This window comes from Carassius auratus, unplaced genomic scaffold, assembly GCF_003368295.1.
Source record: "Carassius auratus strain Wakin unplaced genomic scaffold, ASM336829v1 scaf_tig00034504, whole genome shotgun sequence".
Taxonomy (NCBI): Eukaryota; Metazoa; Chordata; class Actinopteri; order Cypriniformes; family Cyprinidae; genus Carassius; species Carassius auratus.
In genome coordinates this window covers 18,304-35,736 of record NW_020526154.1, presented here as the reverse complement: position 1 = coordinate 35,736, position 17,433 = coordinate 18,304, and the positions used below count along the sequence as shown (strand labels likewise).

The 17,433-nt window shown below is 35.1% G+C and overlaps 1 protein-coding gene across 1 annotated transcript; it reads right to left on the bottom strand.

The window, feature by feature from the left end:
* Nucleotides 1-29: 29 nt before the first annotated feature.
* On the bottom strand, nt 30-14,311 carry LOC113081507 (NACHT, LRR and PYD domains-containing protein 3-like). Its single transcript, XM_026253575.1, is given in 21 exon segments — nt 30-41; nt 785-821; nt 1,000-1,170; nt 1,311-1,484; nt 3,464-3,637; nt 3,818-3,982; nt 4,085-4,255; nt 5,290-5,463; nt 5,714-5,884; nt 6,023-6,193; nt 6,320-6,493; nt 7,338-7,508; nt 7,881-8,051; nt 9,544-11,320; nt 11,419-11,614; nt 11,955-11,986; nt 11,989-12,038; nt 12,316-12,432; nt 13,051-13,158; nt 13,470-13,577; nt 14,257-14,311. Coding segments are annotated over 21 exon segments (4,347 nt in total). The 5' UTR covers nt 14,280-14,311.
* Nucleotides 14,312-17,433: the final 3,122 nt, after the last annotated feature.

The window sequence follows — 17,433 nt, the reverse complement described above, 5'->3', positions numbered from 1 at the left end:
ATATTTTAAATAAGCCTCACATTCCAATCTTAAAATGATTTCTTGAGAAACATAAAATGAGTGAGTAACAATCATAAGTGATTCAAAAATAATTTTGTCTCAAATGCATGTTATTGCAGTTGAAGTAAGCTGAAGCTCCACCACATATGATTTTACACACAATGCAATCTTTCAGTCAGTGTGTGATAGAAAAAACTGGAGTGAAAATCGTCCCATTTAGGTTGACAATGCATGCAATGTAGAATTTGAGTTAGAAACATTTTAAAACTTGTTAAAAGATGATGAATACATTGCTAGTGCTTTGTAAAAAAAAAAAAAAAAAAGTTGTGAAATCTAGCAACAAAATGGCTAAGTTGGCATTACTGGAGGTGAGTGTTTTCTGTGCATCTTTAATGCCTGGGGACAACATGGCTCTCAGAGTGTGCAAGATTGGAGGAAAATAAAGAATTAAGATGCAACATCCATTTTGTTCCCGATGTATACTATTTTGCTGCAAAATTCTATTTTCCTTATTTTTTATATTTTCAACATTGGTTGTATAAAAACAAGTTAATTTTATTGAAACTTAATTACTAATCCTCTTGACAACTTACTTTACTACTAGTTTTATTTCTATTAGTTCTATTGCACTTTATTATATTACTCACCTCAGTGTCTTCAGTTTACAATTTGGATCCTGTAGTAAATCACTGAGCTCCTTCACTCCTGATTCTCCAGGATCATTTCCTGTGAGATCCAGCTCTATCAGGTGTGAAGGGTTTGATCTCAGAGCTGAAGCCAGAGCTTTATAACCTTCTTCAGTGATACTGCAGTCTGAAAGTCTACAGAAAAATAAAAACATTAATTAAATTAATGCTGTGGATCAAATTAATAACAGCAGAATATTGTGAATCTTAAATTGACTAAAACACACTGGAGTTAAAAGACATAATCACAATGCAATATATAATACTGTGATTGATGTTGTGTTGAGTGTAACTGATGGCGAAATGTACTCACTTGAGTATCTTCAGTTCACACACAGGATTTTTCAGTCCCTCACAGATCTCTTTGACTCCTGAGTCCAGCAGACGACTGTTATTCAGGTTCATCTCTTTCAGGATGGTTTTGGAGGAGAGAACAGTAGCTAGAACTGAACAGCTTTTTTCTGTCAGCCTACAATTGTTCAGCCTGAACACAAAAACAGCATTAGTTATTATACAGCACATATTCAACACACATCAGATCAACAGATCCCACAGACCACACATGTGACCAAGGTTTTTTTTTTACACTGTATAAACAGAAGATATAAAATCATGTTTACTCACTTCATTTTCTCCACTTTGCTATGGGAGTCCATCAAAAGAGCAGAGAGCTTCTCTCCATCCAGATCTCCTAATTTTTCTTTACTCAGATCCAGTTCTGTCAGAAGTAATGGGGTTTTACCCAGGACTTTAGTGAGATACTCACACGCTTCCTGTGCAGCAGGACTTTTCAAAAACCTAAAAGAATGATTTAAAAAAATATATATATACAGGTCCTTCTAAAAAAAATTAGCATATTGGTAAGAAGTTCATTATTTTCCATAATGTAATGATAAAAATTAAACTTTAATATATTTTAGATTCATTGCACACCAACTGAAATATTTCAGGTCTTTTATTGTTTTAATACTGATGATTTTGGCATATAGCTCATGAAAACCCAAAATTCCTATATCAAAAAATTAGCATATCATGAAAAGGTTCTCTAAATGACCGATTAACCTAATCATCTGAATCAACTAATTAACTCTAAACACCTGCAAAAGATTCCTGAGGCTTTTAAAAACTCCCAGCCTGGTTCATTACTCAAAACCGCAATCATGGGTAAGACTGCCGACCTGACTGCTATCCAGAAGGCCATCATTGACACCCTCAAGCGAGAGGGTAAGACACAGAAATAAATTTCTGAACGAATAGGCTGTTCCCAGAGTGCTGTATCAAGGCACCTCAGTGGGAAGTCTGTGGGAAGGACAGCGTGGCAAAAAACGCTGCACAACGAGAAAAGGTGACCGGACCCTGAGGAAGATTGTGGAGAAGGACCGATTCCAGACCCTGGGGGACCTGCGGAAGCAGTGGACTGAGTCTGGAGTAGAAACATCCAGAGCCACCATGCACAGGCGTGTGCAGGAAATGGGCTACAGAGAAGCAGCACTGGACTTTTGCTCAGTGGTCCAAAGTACTTTTTTCGGATGAAAGTAAATTTTGCATGTCATTCGGAAATCAAGGTGCCAGAGTCTGGAGGAAGACTGGGGAGGAGGAAATGCCAAAATGCCTGAAGTCCAGTGTCAAGTACCCACAGTCAGTGATGGTCTGGGCTGCCATGTCAGCTGCTGGTGTTGGTCCACTGTGTTTTATCAAGGGCAGGGTCAATGCAGCAAGCTATCTGGAGATTTTGGAGCACTTCATGCTTCCATCTGCTGAAAAGCTTTATGGAGATGAAGATTTCGTTTTTCAGCACAACCTGGCACCTGCTCACAGTGCCAAAACCACTGGTAAATGGTTTACTGACCATGGTATTACTATGCTCAATTGGCCTGCCAACTCTCCTGACTTGAACCCCATAGAGAATCTGTGGGATATTGTGAAGAGAAAGTTGAGAGACGCAAGACCCAACACTCTGGATGAGCTTAAGGCGCTATCGAAGCATCCTGGGTCTCCATAACACCTCAGCAGTGCCACAGGCTGATTGCCTCCATGCCACGCCGCATTGAAGCAGTCATTTCTGCAAAAGGATTCCCGACCAAGTATTGAGTGCATAACTGAACATAATTATTTGAAGGTTGACTTTTTTTATTAAAAACACTTTTCTTTTTATTGGTCGGCACTGAGGTGCCTTGATACAGCACTCTGGGAACAGCCTATTCATTCAGAAATTTCTTTCTGTGTCTTACCCTCTCGCTTGAGGGTGTCAATGATGGCCTTCTGGACAGCAGTCAGGTCGGCAGTCTTACCCATGATTGCGGTTTTGAGTAATGAACCAGGCTGGGAGTTTTTAAAAGCCTCAGGAATCTTTTGCAGGTGTTTAGAGTAAATTAGTTGATTCAGATGATTAGGTTAATAGCTCGTTTAGAGAACCTTTTCATGATATGCTAATTTTTTGAGATAGGAATTTTGGGTTTTCATGAGCTGTATGCCAAAATCATCAGTATTAATACAATAAAAGACCTGAAATATTTCAGTTGGTGTGCAATGAATCTAAAATATATGAAAGTTTAATTTGTATCATTACATTATGGAAAATAATGAACTCTTTCACAATATACAATTTTTTGAGAAGGACCTGTATATATATATATATATATATATATATATATACACACACACACACACACGCAGTGTTCCACAGTTCCACAGTGGACCATTTGAGACCTTTATCTAGTTTCATACAGTACATTGGACTTAATGTCTTTCAATAATAAAAAAGAGGTTTTAATTACCTGATAGTTTTCAATTGATAATGTCCATTCTGTAGTAAATCACTGAGCTTCTTCACTCCTGATTGTCCAGGATCATTTCCTGTGAGATCCAGCTCTATCAGGTGTGAAGGGTTTGATCTCAGAGCTGAAGCCAGAGCTTTATAACCTTCTTCTGTGATACTGCAATTAGATAGTCTACAGAAATGTTCAAAATAAAATGTCTTACATAATACAATTGAAAACATGAAAAATTCAACATTGTGTTGAGAAATAATTTTAAAATTAAAAAAAAAATCTGCTAATAAAAAAAATCTTGAAATGTGTTTAATTATCTAGCATTAAAAATGGTTTAACACTATGATTTAAATCACTCACCTGAGAGTCTGCAGTGTGCAGTTTGTATTATCTAATCCAAGTTTCTTCATTCCTGAATCCTGCAGATTATTGTTGCTCATGTCAAGTTCTTTCAGACTGGAGTTTGATCTCAGGACTGTAGCGAGAGCTGAACAGCTTTCCTCTGTTAGACCACACTTACTCAGACTAAAATGATGAACATGAGTGGGATATGTACAAGCACATAGTACCTGAAGCCAACATTCAATGAGTACTGATAATTATTGTGTTTTGAGGAATAATACTCACATCAGTGTGTTGAGTTTACAGTGTTTATCCTGCAGTAGAGCAGAGATCTGATTCACTTGTGTGTCTCCTAGTTCATGTTCACGCAGATCCAGTTTTCTCAGGAGTAGTGGGTTTTTGCCCACAATTCCAGTCACATATTGACAGGCTTCATCTGCAGCAGGACCCAAAAACCTGCAGAGGAGAAGTACATTGACATTACCTGCCATATTAATAATTGTTTTCAAATGCTTGTGACAGAGCCTTTAATAATTTCAAAGCTTTTAAAAATAACCTTTTCTTGGTTTAAAAGATTAGTTCACTACTAGAAAAAAAAATCTGATAATTTACTCAACCCCATGTCATCTACAATGTGCATGTCTTTCTGGCTTCAGTCACAAAGAAATTAAGGTTTTTGAAGAAAATATTACAGGATTTTTCTCCATAAAATAAACTTTTTTTTTTTGGTTTGCAATGATTTGAACTTCCAAACTGCAGATTCAAAGGGTTCTATACAATCCCAACTGAGAAATAAGGGTCTTATCTAGCAAAACAAAAACATTTTTAAAGAAAGAAAATGTATAAAAAAAAAATGTAACCACAAATGTTAATTGTTATGGCCTGCAACCTTTTGTGCTGTACATGTTATTTATTTTTGTTCTTCTCTGTTCTCACTCTCATGCTCTTAGGTACCGCCTTGCTTGGTTTCTGTTGGCTCTCTGTGCTGTGATAAATCATAAAATAATTATGACAAAATGTTTCCTTCACCACACTCTCATCCGAGAGGTTCAAATGGAGAAATGGAGATGTTGTTCACAAAATAAGGTAAAATAACATTACGAGAGGATTTTGAAGTACACAAACAAATATTTAACCAAGTGTCTTTTCCAACGTGATTACGCAATGTATGATGATGTGCATGTGCATCGCAGAGCTAGTGCAAGATGAACATTTGTGGTTAGTATATAAATATTATTAAGAAAATGACTGATCGTTTTGCTAAGTAATATCCTTATTCCTTGGATGGGATGGCTTAGAGACCTTTGAAGCTGCACTGAAACTGCAATTGGAAAGTTCAGATCATTGGGAAACATTTAAGTCCACTAAATGGAGAAAAATCCTGGAATGTTTTCCTCAAAAAAAAAAAAATAAATAAATAAAAAAAATTATATATACTTTATAATTTTATACTTTATATATATTATACTTCATAATTTAATATCTCTCACCTCAGAGTCTTCAGTGAATATTTTGGATCCTGTAGTAAATCACTGAGCTCCTTCACTCCTGATTGTCCAGGATCATTTCCTGTGAGATCCAGCTCTATCAGGTGTGAAGGATTTGATCTCAGAGCTGAAGCCAGAGCTTTATAACCTTCTTCTGTTATACTGCAGTCTGAAAGTCTACAGAAAAGAGGTGTCTAACAATAATAATAATAATGATGATGATAATAATAATACTTTTATATATTAAATATGATTGAAATCACTGTCTTATTATTATAAGGAATATTGTTTAAATACCTATTGCTTTGTTAAAAAGTCAAGTTTAGAAATTTTTTTGCACCTCTTCATAAGTGCTGACATAAGAAGGCATAAGAAGAATCTTACCTTTCTATTTTTGGATTCGAATATTTTAACTCAATTTACATACCCAAGTTTTTCCAGTGTGCATTTTATATTTTCTAGTCCATTCTTGAGTTTCATCACTCCTGAGTCCTGCAGATTATTGTTGCTCATGTCAAGCTCTTTCAGACTGGGGTTTGATCTCAGGACTGTAGCGAGAGCTGAACAACTTTCCTCTGTTAGACCACAATCATGCAGCCTAAAATTAAGAACAGGAGAGAATTTATAAACACAAAATACTTGATGACAACATTCAGTGATCAATGGGGAGTATTAATTATAATTATATCTTTATGATAATTTAAATGTACCATAATACATTAAAAAAAATGCTCACATCAGTGTGTTGAGTTTACAGTGTTTATCCTGCAGAAGAGCAGTGATCTGATTCACTTGTGTGTCTCCTAGTTCATGTTCACTCAGATTCAGTTCTCTCAGGAGTAATGGGTTTTTACCCACAATTCCAGTCACATACTGACAGGCTTCATCTGCAGCAGGTCCCAAAAATCTGCAGAAGAGAAGATGAAGCAAGATTAATTACAATTTAAAGATAAACTTTTCATATTAATTAAATATTTTTTACAAATAAATTGCCTACATATCAATTGCTTTGCATTATTGCATTATGACTCACTTTAGTGTCTGTAGTTGACAGTTTGGATCCTGAACTAAATCATTGAGCAGCTTCACTCCTATTTGTCCAGGATCATTTCCTGTGAGATTCAGCTCTATCAGGTGTGAAGGGTTTAATATCAGAGCTGAAGCCAGTGCTTTATAACCTTCTTCTGTTACATTGCACTCAGAGAGACTAGAACAGGTATAAATATCGTAACATACAAAAATATACAATTATTAAATAATGCCTGTACACTTCTCTACACTGGAGAAAGATGTATGGATCAACATATATTTACTTCAAATTTCTTTATAGAGAAGTTATATTTTTCAAATTTTTACCCAAAACAAAGTGTTATGACCACTAATGAGTAAATATGTGTAATGTACTGTCTGTTTTATTCATACTGGAATCCAGAGGGAACCTTTATGCACAAACTCCAGAAATGAGACTCACAGAAGTAATTTAACTTATGATGTTGAAGGAAAACCTAATATTGAAAAAGGCATTCAGCTCTTGCTTCAACTGAATAAAACACAGGTAGAGACTTTTAACTGATTACAAGTGAAAAAAAATAATAATACAATTGCGGTAATATATGGTTTATCCATGTTCATCCATCCATCTTGGTTATTTCATAAGAATCAAGCATATTTTAATGCAATGCTAATAACATCAATAGTCTTTATCACTTTATAGAATGCTACACAATAATATGTATTCTACCTGAATCTCTGATATGAAAATCCCTCAAAACACAAAAAACAAAAAGCATTTAAAACACTTGACTAATGTTAAGAAGTGAATTTGGAGTGAAATCATGCCATTAAATGATCTGTTTTGGACAACAGGATTGTAAACAGGCTCACACACATTGCAAAATTGTATCGCGCACATGCTAATGCAATAAATGTATTCACCACACAGATGATTTGTTCTTAGCATGTGCAACATATATGTAACAATGTACAGCCCGACTGAATATAAGGCAAAGAAAAGGTCTTAGAGACCTTTAATATGTTACACATCAACTCACCTGAGTTTCTCTAGTTTATGGTTCCCTTTCAGTCCATCAGCGAGTAGCTTCACTCCTGAATCCTGTAGATTATTATTGCTCAGATCAAGTTCCTTTAGACTGCTGGAGTCTGAATGGAGAACTGAAGCCAGAGCTGAACAACTTTTCCCTGTTAGATCACACTTACGGAGCCTAAAAAATAAACAACTTGTCAATGTGTATAGATTCTAAAATGTAGAAAATTTACAATACATGCTCGCAAAATGCCCCCCCCCCCCAAAAAAATAAATAAATAAAAATAAAAGTTGTTCAGTCTGTACCACAATAAACACATACCAACATGACCTATGTGCATTTCAAATAAATCTATTGTGACCATATGTGTCCAGACACTGTCTTATCTATCTTCAGAAACAGGGTTGGTAAACACTGCTCTACATGACTTTCACAGGAGCATTAGTTATAAGGCTTTACATAAACTTAATTAACAGTATTTCAGTACATTGTATAAACACTTAATACATCTTGTAAAGAATATGTAAAAACAAATTACACGTTTTGTACCTCAGTATCTCTAATTTACAAGTTATACTTTTCAGTCCAATGCAGAGTTTCTTCACTCCTGAGTCCTGCAGGTTATTACTGTTCATGTTGAGCTCTTTCAGATTTGAGTCTGATACAAGAACTGGAGCGAGAGCTGAACAGCTTCTGTCTGTTAAGTCACATTCATTTAACCTACAACAGGAAAATACCAACAAACAAGCTGAAATTGAATACATACAATATATTTGCTAAATACAAATATTAATCATTCACATTTCTGAGGTTTTGTCATGTCCGTAAATAGAAAGCAGGAGACCTGGCTACTATATCAAAAAGTGTGTGGAGGATTTGTTGCTTGTTCTTTCAACAGTTACTTAGACATTAAACCTGCCTTCTCAGTGGCTGCATTTAATCAATACAGTTCTAAATAATAATTATTAGTTATCATTAGAGCATTTGTTTGCTTGATTTAGATAAGTACCAAGTGTGACCGGATGAATTTTATCACGGTTTGTGGATTCCTTAGAATAAGTTTCCATTTTAAGTTTTGCATATTCCCAATGGGAAGACACGCTCGCTGGCGTTGAGTGATACCTTGTCATTGATTACACCTGCTGGCTCAATCATTGAGTTGTGTTCTAGTGGCAGCCTAGTGGCTTTATAAGTATAAAGTCTAAGTGGTACAGGGTTATTCTGCTCTGTGTTCTGGTCTTGTGGTCCATAAAGATCCAGGGGTCTATGTACTGTTCCTCTTGTGTGTGTGCATATCCAAAGTGATGAGCGCCAGTAACATAAAGCTCACTGTGGTCTATGAATGATGTGTAGCCTGAGTGCTAGCTGTTGTTTCATAAGCAAGTATGTACGGCTGTTTCTCACGCTGGCTTCATCTACGGCTGTTCTTACGGCTGTTTTTAAAGAATATCATCTGATCCTACAGTTTCATTGTCCTTTGCATGCAGCTATAACAGTGGGCCATCACAGTACTGGACCGCTGCTCCCCTGAGTGTTCAGTGCATTTATATCTACAGGTGAAAGTGTTGATCTGTGATATTGATGCTTAACAGAAGGGCAGTGTATTTGTTTCTTTTGCTTTAGTTTCTTTTTGGTTTGTCACTTGCTTCTGGATTTGTATGCACTGATTTGCTGTGGGGATTGTCCTTTCTGTTAATTGTAAAACTTTATTACGGTCTCTTTGTAACTGTGGGTATTTAATTGGTAAACTGTTGATGAGACCATTTTTTAATATTGTAGGATTAATGACTTTAAAATTAAACGTTTTATCTGGGTAAGTCACGTCTCTTGCTCTTTTTAGTAGTCTCGAACCTGTTCCTTGAGCAGCACCTGAGGGTGCGTTGTATTTCCCTGGGTGCAAGCCCTAGGATGGCATAGTCATATTTGAGCGTTAGCTCAAACACCACCTGTACCACTCACCGCTTTCATTTTTGTCTTTTTTTTTTTTTGTTAAGTTTTGCTATGGTCAGTGAGGTAAATTGCACTTATTTTCTGTTAGCCATTAAGAAAGAACAATTCCATTCTGTGATCTGATCTGACTGAGCAAGCATTAGAGCTAAATTATATATGGAGAAAATATTATGTATATAGATATTAAAGATGCATTAAATGGATTCAGAACTAACTATATGTGACTTAATGTACTTTTCAAATGAGTGTAAAAATGACTTACAGAGCTCTTTTGGAAGTTTTGACAACTTCCAAAAGTCTAAAGAAACATTCATCTGATTTCTTGAATTTCTGTAGATCAAACTCCTCCAGCTCCTCTTCTGACGTCAACAATACAAATGCCACAGCAGACCATTGGGCAGGAGAAAGATCAGCAGATGAAAGACTTCCTTTGTTAAGTTGGCTTTGAATCTCTTTCACCAGAGTGTGGTCATTCAATTCATTCAGGCAATGAAACAGATTGATGGATCTCTCTGCAGATAGATTAGAGTCTAATTTCTGCTTGATGTACTGAACTATTTCCTTGTAGCTCTGGTCATTGCCGTCTTGCTGAGTTAACAGGCCTCTTAAAAGTGGACGATTGGACTCAAGTGACAGACCAAGGAGGAATCGAAGGAAAAGGTCCAGATGTCCATTGTCACTCTCAAGGGCCTTGTCCACTGCAGTCTTGAGCAAATCAGTCAATGTTTCACTTTTGTTTACCTGTTCTGTAGAGTCTTGATCAAAGACACTTTTGTTGTTGAGGTCTAGGAACAGATGTGCATAAAGGGCTGCAATAAACTCTTGAATGCTCAAATGAACAAAGCAGTACATGGTACCAAGGATGATCCCTGTTTCCTCCTTAAAGATCTGGGTACACATGCCTGAATACACTGATGCTTTAGAGACTTCAATACCACAGGCTTCCAGATCTGTGTCATAGAAGATCAGGTTGTTTCTTTCCAGCTGATGAAAAGCCAGTCTCCCCAGTGAAAGGATGGTATCTTTATCCCAGGAAACATCATACTTCTGTCTGCTCTGCTGGATCTGAAAGCGGAGAAAGTGTGTATACATTTGTGTCAGAGTCTTGGGAGTGTCTTCAGTATTTCTGATATAATTTTTTCTTTTAATTTCCAAAATGTTCTGTAGAACAGTGGCTGAAATCCAGCAGAAGACTGGGATGTAGCACATGATGAATAAACTCTTTGAATGTTTAACAAGCTCAACAATTTTGGTGGCCTGATTCTCATCTGTGAATCTTTTTCTGAAGTACTCCTCCTTTTGTGCATCATTGAATCCTCGTATCTCTGTCAGCCTATCGATACAGTCAGGAGGAATCTTACTGGCAGCTGCTGGTCTTGTGGTGATCCAGATGAGAGCAGAAGGAAGCAGATTTCCCTTGATGAGATTCGTAAGGAGAACATCCAGAGAGACTTGTGATGTTACATCACGACAAGTCTCATTACCCTCAAAGTTAAGAGGAAGACGGCATTCATCCAATCCATCAAGGATGAACAGGACTTTGAACTGATTCCTTCTTGTAAGGTTCAGTCCTTTTGTCTCTGGGAAAAACTGACTTATAAGGCTCATCAAGCTTTGGTTTTCTTCATCCTTTAAGTTCATCTCCCGAAAAGGAAGAGGAAATACAAAGCTGATATCCTGATTTTCATTTTCTTCAGCCCAATCCAGAATAAACTTTTGCACAGAGACTGATTTTCCAATGCCAGCAACTCCTTTTGTCAGTACAGTTCTGATCTCCTTGTCTTGTTCAGGTGCTTCAAACAAATTTGTGCATTCAACCTGTATCTCTTGTGATTCATGACGCCTGAAAGCAACCTCAATCTGTCTTACTTCATGTTCAGTATTAACCTGTTCACTACCACCCAGAGTGATATAGAGATCTGTGTAGATGTTATTCAGAAGTGTAGAATCACCATGCTTTGCAATTCCTTCAAACACACATTGATACTTCCTCTTCAGGTTTGATTTCAGCTGTCGCTGATGAATAAGGACAAGCTCATCTAAATACACAAAAAGGAGCAAAAGCACAATGGTATGCACCTCTTTTAAAATGCATACATTGATGATATGCCAGATTATTATTTTAGGAACATCTTACCCTCTAGAGTATCTGCAAGTTTATCTTGCTTCATATCTCTTAGGAAGTAAAGTGTGATATCCAGAGCTGCTTCTTTGATACTGCACATGCCCTCATTGAAGTCTTGCACAAAGTACTGTGTGTTCTCTTTTTGTAATATTTTCTTCAACTTTTCCAGCTCATTTTTCAGAAATACAACTATTTTGTTCTCAAGATCCTAAAAAATCAAACAAACAAACAAACAAAAAATGAAACACGTTTAAAACATATATTTTACATCTAAAATGAACTGCAGTAAAGCAAGAGTACATACAGTACATCAATGAAGTTGTGCTAGTTACACAGTTAACTACAAATTTACTAGAACATAAAATAGACAAAACTATTTTTTATTATAAATAGCCTATTTATTATTTAATACATTTGTGAGATTAAAAATGCAACACAACCTAACACAGGAGATTACACATCTCTGATATAGCATTATAATTTTATGTGATTTTTGATACAGTTCTAAAATGAAAGCTGTTCAAAAAGCCATGGAAGAATTCTTCTACCTGGAAGATCCAGAGGCGATTTTCACTGAACTCTTACGGAGGCGGTACGTCTGGAATTCTGAGGCTGATTTCTCATATTGAACCCTGTTATCAAAATTAATTTGTCCAGTGTTCACAGTAAATTAAAATAAAATTGTGTGTTTCTACACAATATATTGATATATCCAATATATCCTTAAGAAAAAGCAGATAAATGGCATGCAGAAAATTTAACTTTTTTTTTTTTTATGCAAAAGCCCAGTTACATGTCAAGACTTACTCTCTTGAAAAAAAAAAAAAAAAAAACTACTTATGCCATGGTAGCTTATGTTAAACTGTAAAGGTAAACTTAAAGGTAAACTGTGGTGTCTTGTGTCCACACCTGTTGAGAAGAAAAGTTGCCAGTTCCACATCACTCTTCAAACCCTTCTGTGCTTTTAATGTTTGCCACCGTGTAAATTCTGCACCAATATTAACTGTGGTCTTCTGTCCTTTGTTACTAAGTCACACAAAAAAAAAGAAAAAGAAAGAAAGAAAGAAAGAAAATACATGGAATTTAACAGGAGCACTGTTGACTTTTTTTTGGGTCAAACCATCATTCAATCAAACCAGCATTTTATTCCTACCCAGCATTCATCATTAAACAAAAAAGGGTCAATTTACAATGCAGTTAGATATAGTCACAAATGTCAAGAGACATATGAAATAAATTTTGGTAGATGATGGTGTTTCCTCACTGAATATTAACGGACGTAACATTGAACATTCACTCTTCACAGACACAGAGCTCAACACATGTGAGCTTGATCTTACACTAATGACACAAAGAACAGAGAGAAAAAACACTTTACTAAGTTATTCGATCTCATATGAATACATTCAGACTGAGGTTCATTAAAGGTTCATGAAGCTCTCTATTTTAGCACCAGTGAGTTATCACAACAATTCTGAAAAATATGAAAGATGTTGGTATATGTTATGCTGCAAATGGAGGCAGGCAGAAACATTACAATCATTACATAGGAAGGAATTAAAGCCATGCAACACTAAGAATTTAGTTTATGTTGTTATTTTATCACAGTTTACACAAATTCATAATTCAAAACACATAAAATACCTTTTGGTAGGCGATGATGGTGTTTTCTCACTGAAATTGGGTTTATCCTTATTTGACTGGTCACTCTTCACAGACACAGAGCTGAACCCATGTGGGCTTAACCTTACACTAATAACACAAAGAACAGAGAGAGAAAGAAAACATTTTTTTTACAGGAGCTGTTTCAGTCTCATTTTAATTAAGAGATTTAGTGTAATTAAATCCACTATAGCTGTGCATTTGTACTTCTCATGTATAGATGTTTAGTTGCCTGATGTATTTTCCATGGTAAATTTATGTCCCCTGTGTAATTGTATTATTGGAAAGAAGCTCCTGTTGCTCTAGATTTAATACTATGATTTATTGTTTTATGAAGTTTTAAATGCATGTACACCACAGTGGAGCTAATGTAACACTATAATGTAAAACACATGAAATACCTTTTGGTAGGTGATGATGGTGTTTTCTCACTGAAGTTAATTGGTGGATCATGTGACCAGTCACTTTTAACAGACACAGAGCTGAACACATGTGAGCCCGATCTTACACTAATGACACAAAGAACAGAGAGAGAAAAAATAGGAATCTCAATATCAAGAATTTTTGCACCACACTTAGAACTTTAACATAAACTATGTCCTGGTCTGAGACTTCATCATAATAAATGATCAGGACTGCAGCAATGAAATCATTGTTAAACTAACATCCAGTTGAAGCTGGTTCCTCACCCTTCATAATTCACACTTTCCTGTAAAACACCTGTGATTCTAAAACTTTACGACAGTGAATCCATATATGCATTAATTTAGTACCAACAAATATACCATAAATAAGTTAAAGCAACTATATCAGCAAAACTGACTTGAACTGCATGCAGTGAATGAACAGCTGAAAATGTTTACAGGCTAAGGATAGAGTTTTTTTTCCTTCTTTTTCAGATTTCAACACATTACATTTTAAATGTATATTGTCTAGTTTTTCTAGTATTTTTATGTTAATATTTAGTAATTTGTAGTGTCTGTTAACTAAAATTATGAATTTGTTTTCCCAAAACAGCAGTTACGGTAGAAGTGCAGGAGCACATTACTTATAATTATGAAGTACTGGCAATTTGCACCGTATTTCCAAATGTAAAATACATCATGTACTAAACTCTTTGTGACAAGGATTTGTTCTTCACAGAAATAATAGTTTGAAATAATTAATTGAAGACAGAAACAGTCTTACCTCTCTTCCTCTGGGAGACTCATTTTAGATGGACAGTTCTTTCCTCACTCTTCTGACATACTGCAGCAAAAATGCAAGTGCATACAGTAAAGCATTGATTTTTGAAGACAATCAGCCATTCAGAATGATCTGGGGCAGGAGCGTCGGACTGGGGGTAAAACCAGTACTGATTACCAGGGCCCCAAAGGAAGAGAGGGCCCTTGAAAAGTCTGGAATATATAGTTTTAAGGGGTGGTGGGGGGGGGGGGGGTCTGGGGATGACCAACGTGTTACTATAAATGACATGGCAGGAGAAAATACTTTCTAAGCCACATAACCACAAAACAACAGCATAAAAAAAATCTTTCAGAAATATAATAATCTTCAAAATGTAAAGTATTTTCTGGCAGCTTTGTCTGTTCAGAGTAACAACCTCTGAAATAAGAGCAAGAACTCTATGTTTGTCCGTAACATGTTTTGTCTCCTTTTTACAAACAGTTAGAAAATTATTTTATGAATTTACCTTGATTCATTTTTTTACTCCATGTATTCTCTCTTTTTGATCACAAAATCCTTGATTTTCCAGAAAAAATAATCATTCACTCAAGTATATTGAGTTTGACAGAAAGACTGACTGACGAAATAGAAACATCCCAGTTGTAGTCATTGAAGTAAAGCCATTGAAATTGTCATTGCACAATATAACAAAGTACATTTTAATTATTTCTATAGAAATGAGTGTTATGTACATATATAAATAATGCACATGTTATATTGAATAATGTTTTTGACACTGCTGTACCAACAATGATTCTCTTGTTTTTTAAACGCTCAGTGAGAAATACTGCCCTATACAGTAGCTCAAATGTCAAGCTATGCCCACGGCTTTGGCAACAAATTCCTTCCGAACAGCCCCACAAATACCAGAATATCATTATGTGTGTCTCTGTATTCCTGAAAAAAATTGTTTACCCCCGTTTGTATCAGCAAGTTATTCCTTACACATTTGTGCCATGTTTACGTGATGATTGTCAAGTGTCCGACGACTTGACACTATATATTTGCAGTACTGTTTGTTTTTCTTCGCGAGACAGGAATAAAATATATGTACAACATATCTGCAATATTGTAAATTCGAATTCATAAAAAAATTAAATAACTTGTTAAAGTTAAAACCTACTTGCCATGTAACAATATTGTTTAAAAAAAGAGAGTAATTCAGACTTCTGTGAAGCACTTAATTTATTTGCTGAGAAAAGCCTAGCTCTAGTATAAACAGGCTATTATATTATACTATTTTATTATACTATTATCTGCAGTATATAGACTGGGTGTTTGGGGTCATTAGGGGGAAAAGGGAGTAATAAAGTGTCTGTGTGGAACATGGAAACAGTGGATCAGTTGATTACAGTTGATCACTTTCAGTTCATTTACAGAAAACTTTCTGCATCCTGGTGCACTTTATCTCTTTATACATTTGTACATTTTATTACTTCTTCTTTTTTTTTTCTTTTTTTTATGCACTTTTACAAAAAAACAAATGTGTGTGTGAAATGTACCATTTAAATAAACTTGCCTTGCCTATTCATCATGGAATTTTTGTAAATCAGAAAAAAAGGGCTTTGATCCTTAATTCATTTAAAAGCGACTTTCTGACAAAACAGCAACTTAATTATTTAGTTAATAAATAGGCTAAGTAAAAAAAAAAAAAAAAAACTTAAATAAACCATTATATTCACCATTATACAATGTAGATAAAACTAAATATAATGTCTATAGTCTATAATATAATCTTCTGTTTTATCCTATATTTAACAAGGCACGTTATCTTTCTACAATACATTTACGCCATTTTAATATTTAATGAAAAAAGTTTTAGTGTGTCTTTTAAGAGTGTAAAAAAATTAAATAAAAATAAATTGATTTGACAATTTCTCACTTCATTTGCTTTTCATACTGTCTTTTCTTGCAGTAAGAGTCTGCCTTTACAGAAAATACAGGGCAGGAGACCAAAGACTTCAAAATAAAAGCACATGTCTGAACAAAAAAATCAAGACATAACAAAACCACATCAACACACTGATAACAGACTGTTAAAATATTCACTAACCTCAACTGAATCGGTTACTAACAGAGATAGACAAATTAAAACTGTTCCTTTAATTAGGCGATTCCGATGAAGTGAAGTCAATATCATTGACTGAGAGAGATTCTGTCTCTCTACACACTGGAGTTAAAGGACAAACAAATTATGTGATATTTTGGATGTTTGGACTTTAAGACATTGTCATAGCTCAAATGAATGAGGAAAAAAAATCATGGACATCAGAACTAGAGACTTTGGACTTTCTGAAGTAACAGCAGCAGAACAGAGAAGCCACTCGACATATTCAATATCATGGTCTATTCTGAGTAGAGAATTACTTGACCTGTTTCATATATGTGCATCTTTTAATATTAAAATTATAGTCATAATTGAGAATTATATTAAATCCACAGATTATATAGTACAGATATATCTATTTATATATTAACTATAACATTTGACCATTTAATAAAATTATAATAATGAGAATATCTCAAATTTACTATAAATTAAATTTATTCTCTAATATTTTCAGCTCTTCTGCATATTTGTGTCATTAATTACAGTTCTCAAAATCATCAGTCTAAAATATGTATATAAACAAAATTAATATGTATTTGTAAACTGAAGTTTTCATTTTGACATCACTATATAATTTAGTATAAATACCACTGTTGTAAGGGAAACAGGTCAATTTAGTTCAAAGGGAATCATTTAAGATTTTAAAGGGAATTTGAACAGAATCACTGTATCACGGCTGATCACTGAGACGCAGTGCGATTCACTGCACGAGCCGTTTAACATCAAATCTGCGCTGCATCTTAATATCCAAATTATAGTGAAAACACTATGAATTAGCACAGTAACAAGATCGTCAGTTTAAGACATTAACTTGTAAGCACAAATCACAAGATACTTCTCTTTTCAATATGAATAATGCTTTATACAGGGCTGCTCATCTGGGTTCCATCACAACAAGTTCTGCTACATGTCCCATACAATGAGCAATTCTGTGCCAAGACTGTAGCTAGATGAAAAAGCTTTTATTTGAAGTATCTGCTTCCTTGTGTGTCAGATGAGTTTCAGGCAGGCTACCTACTGCTTTCCACAAG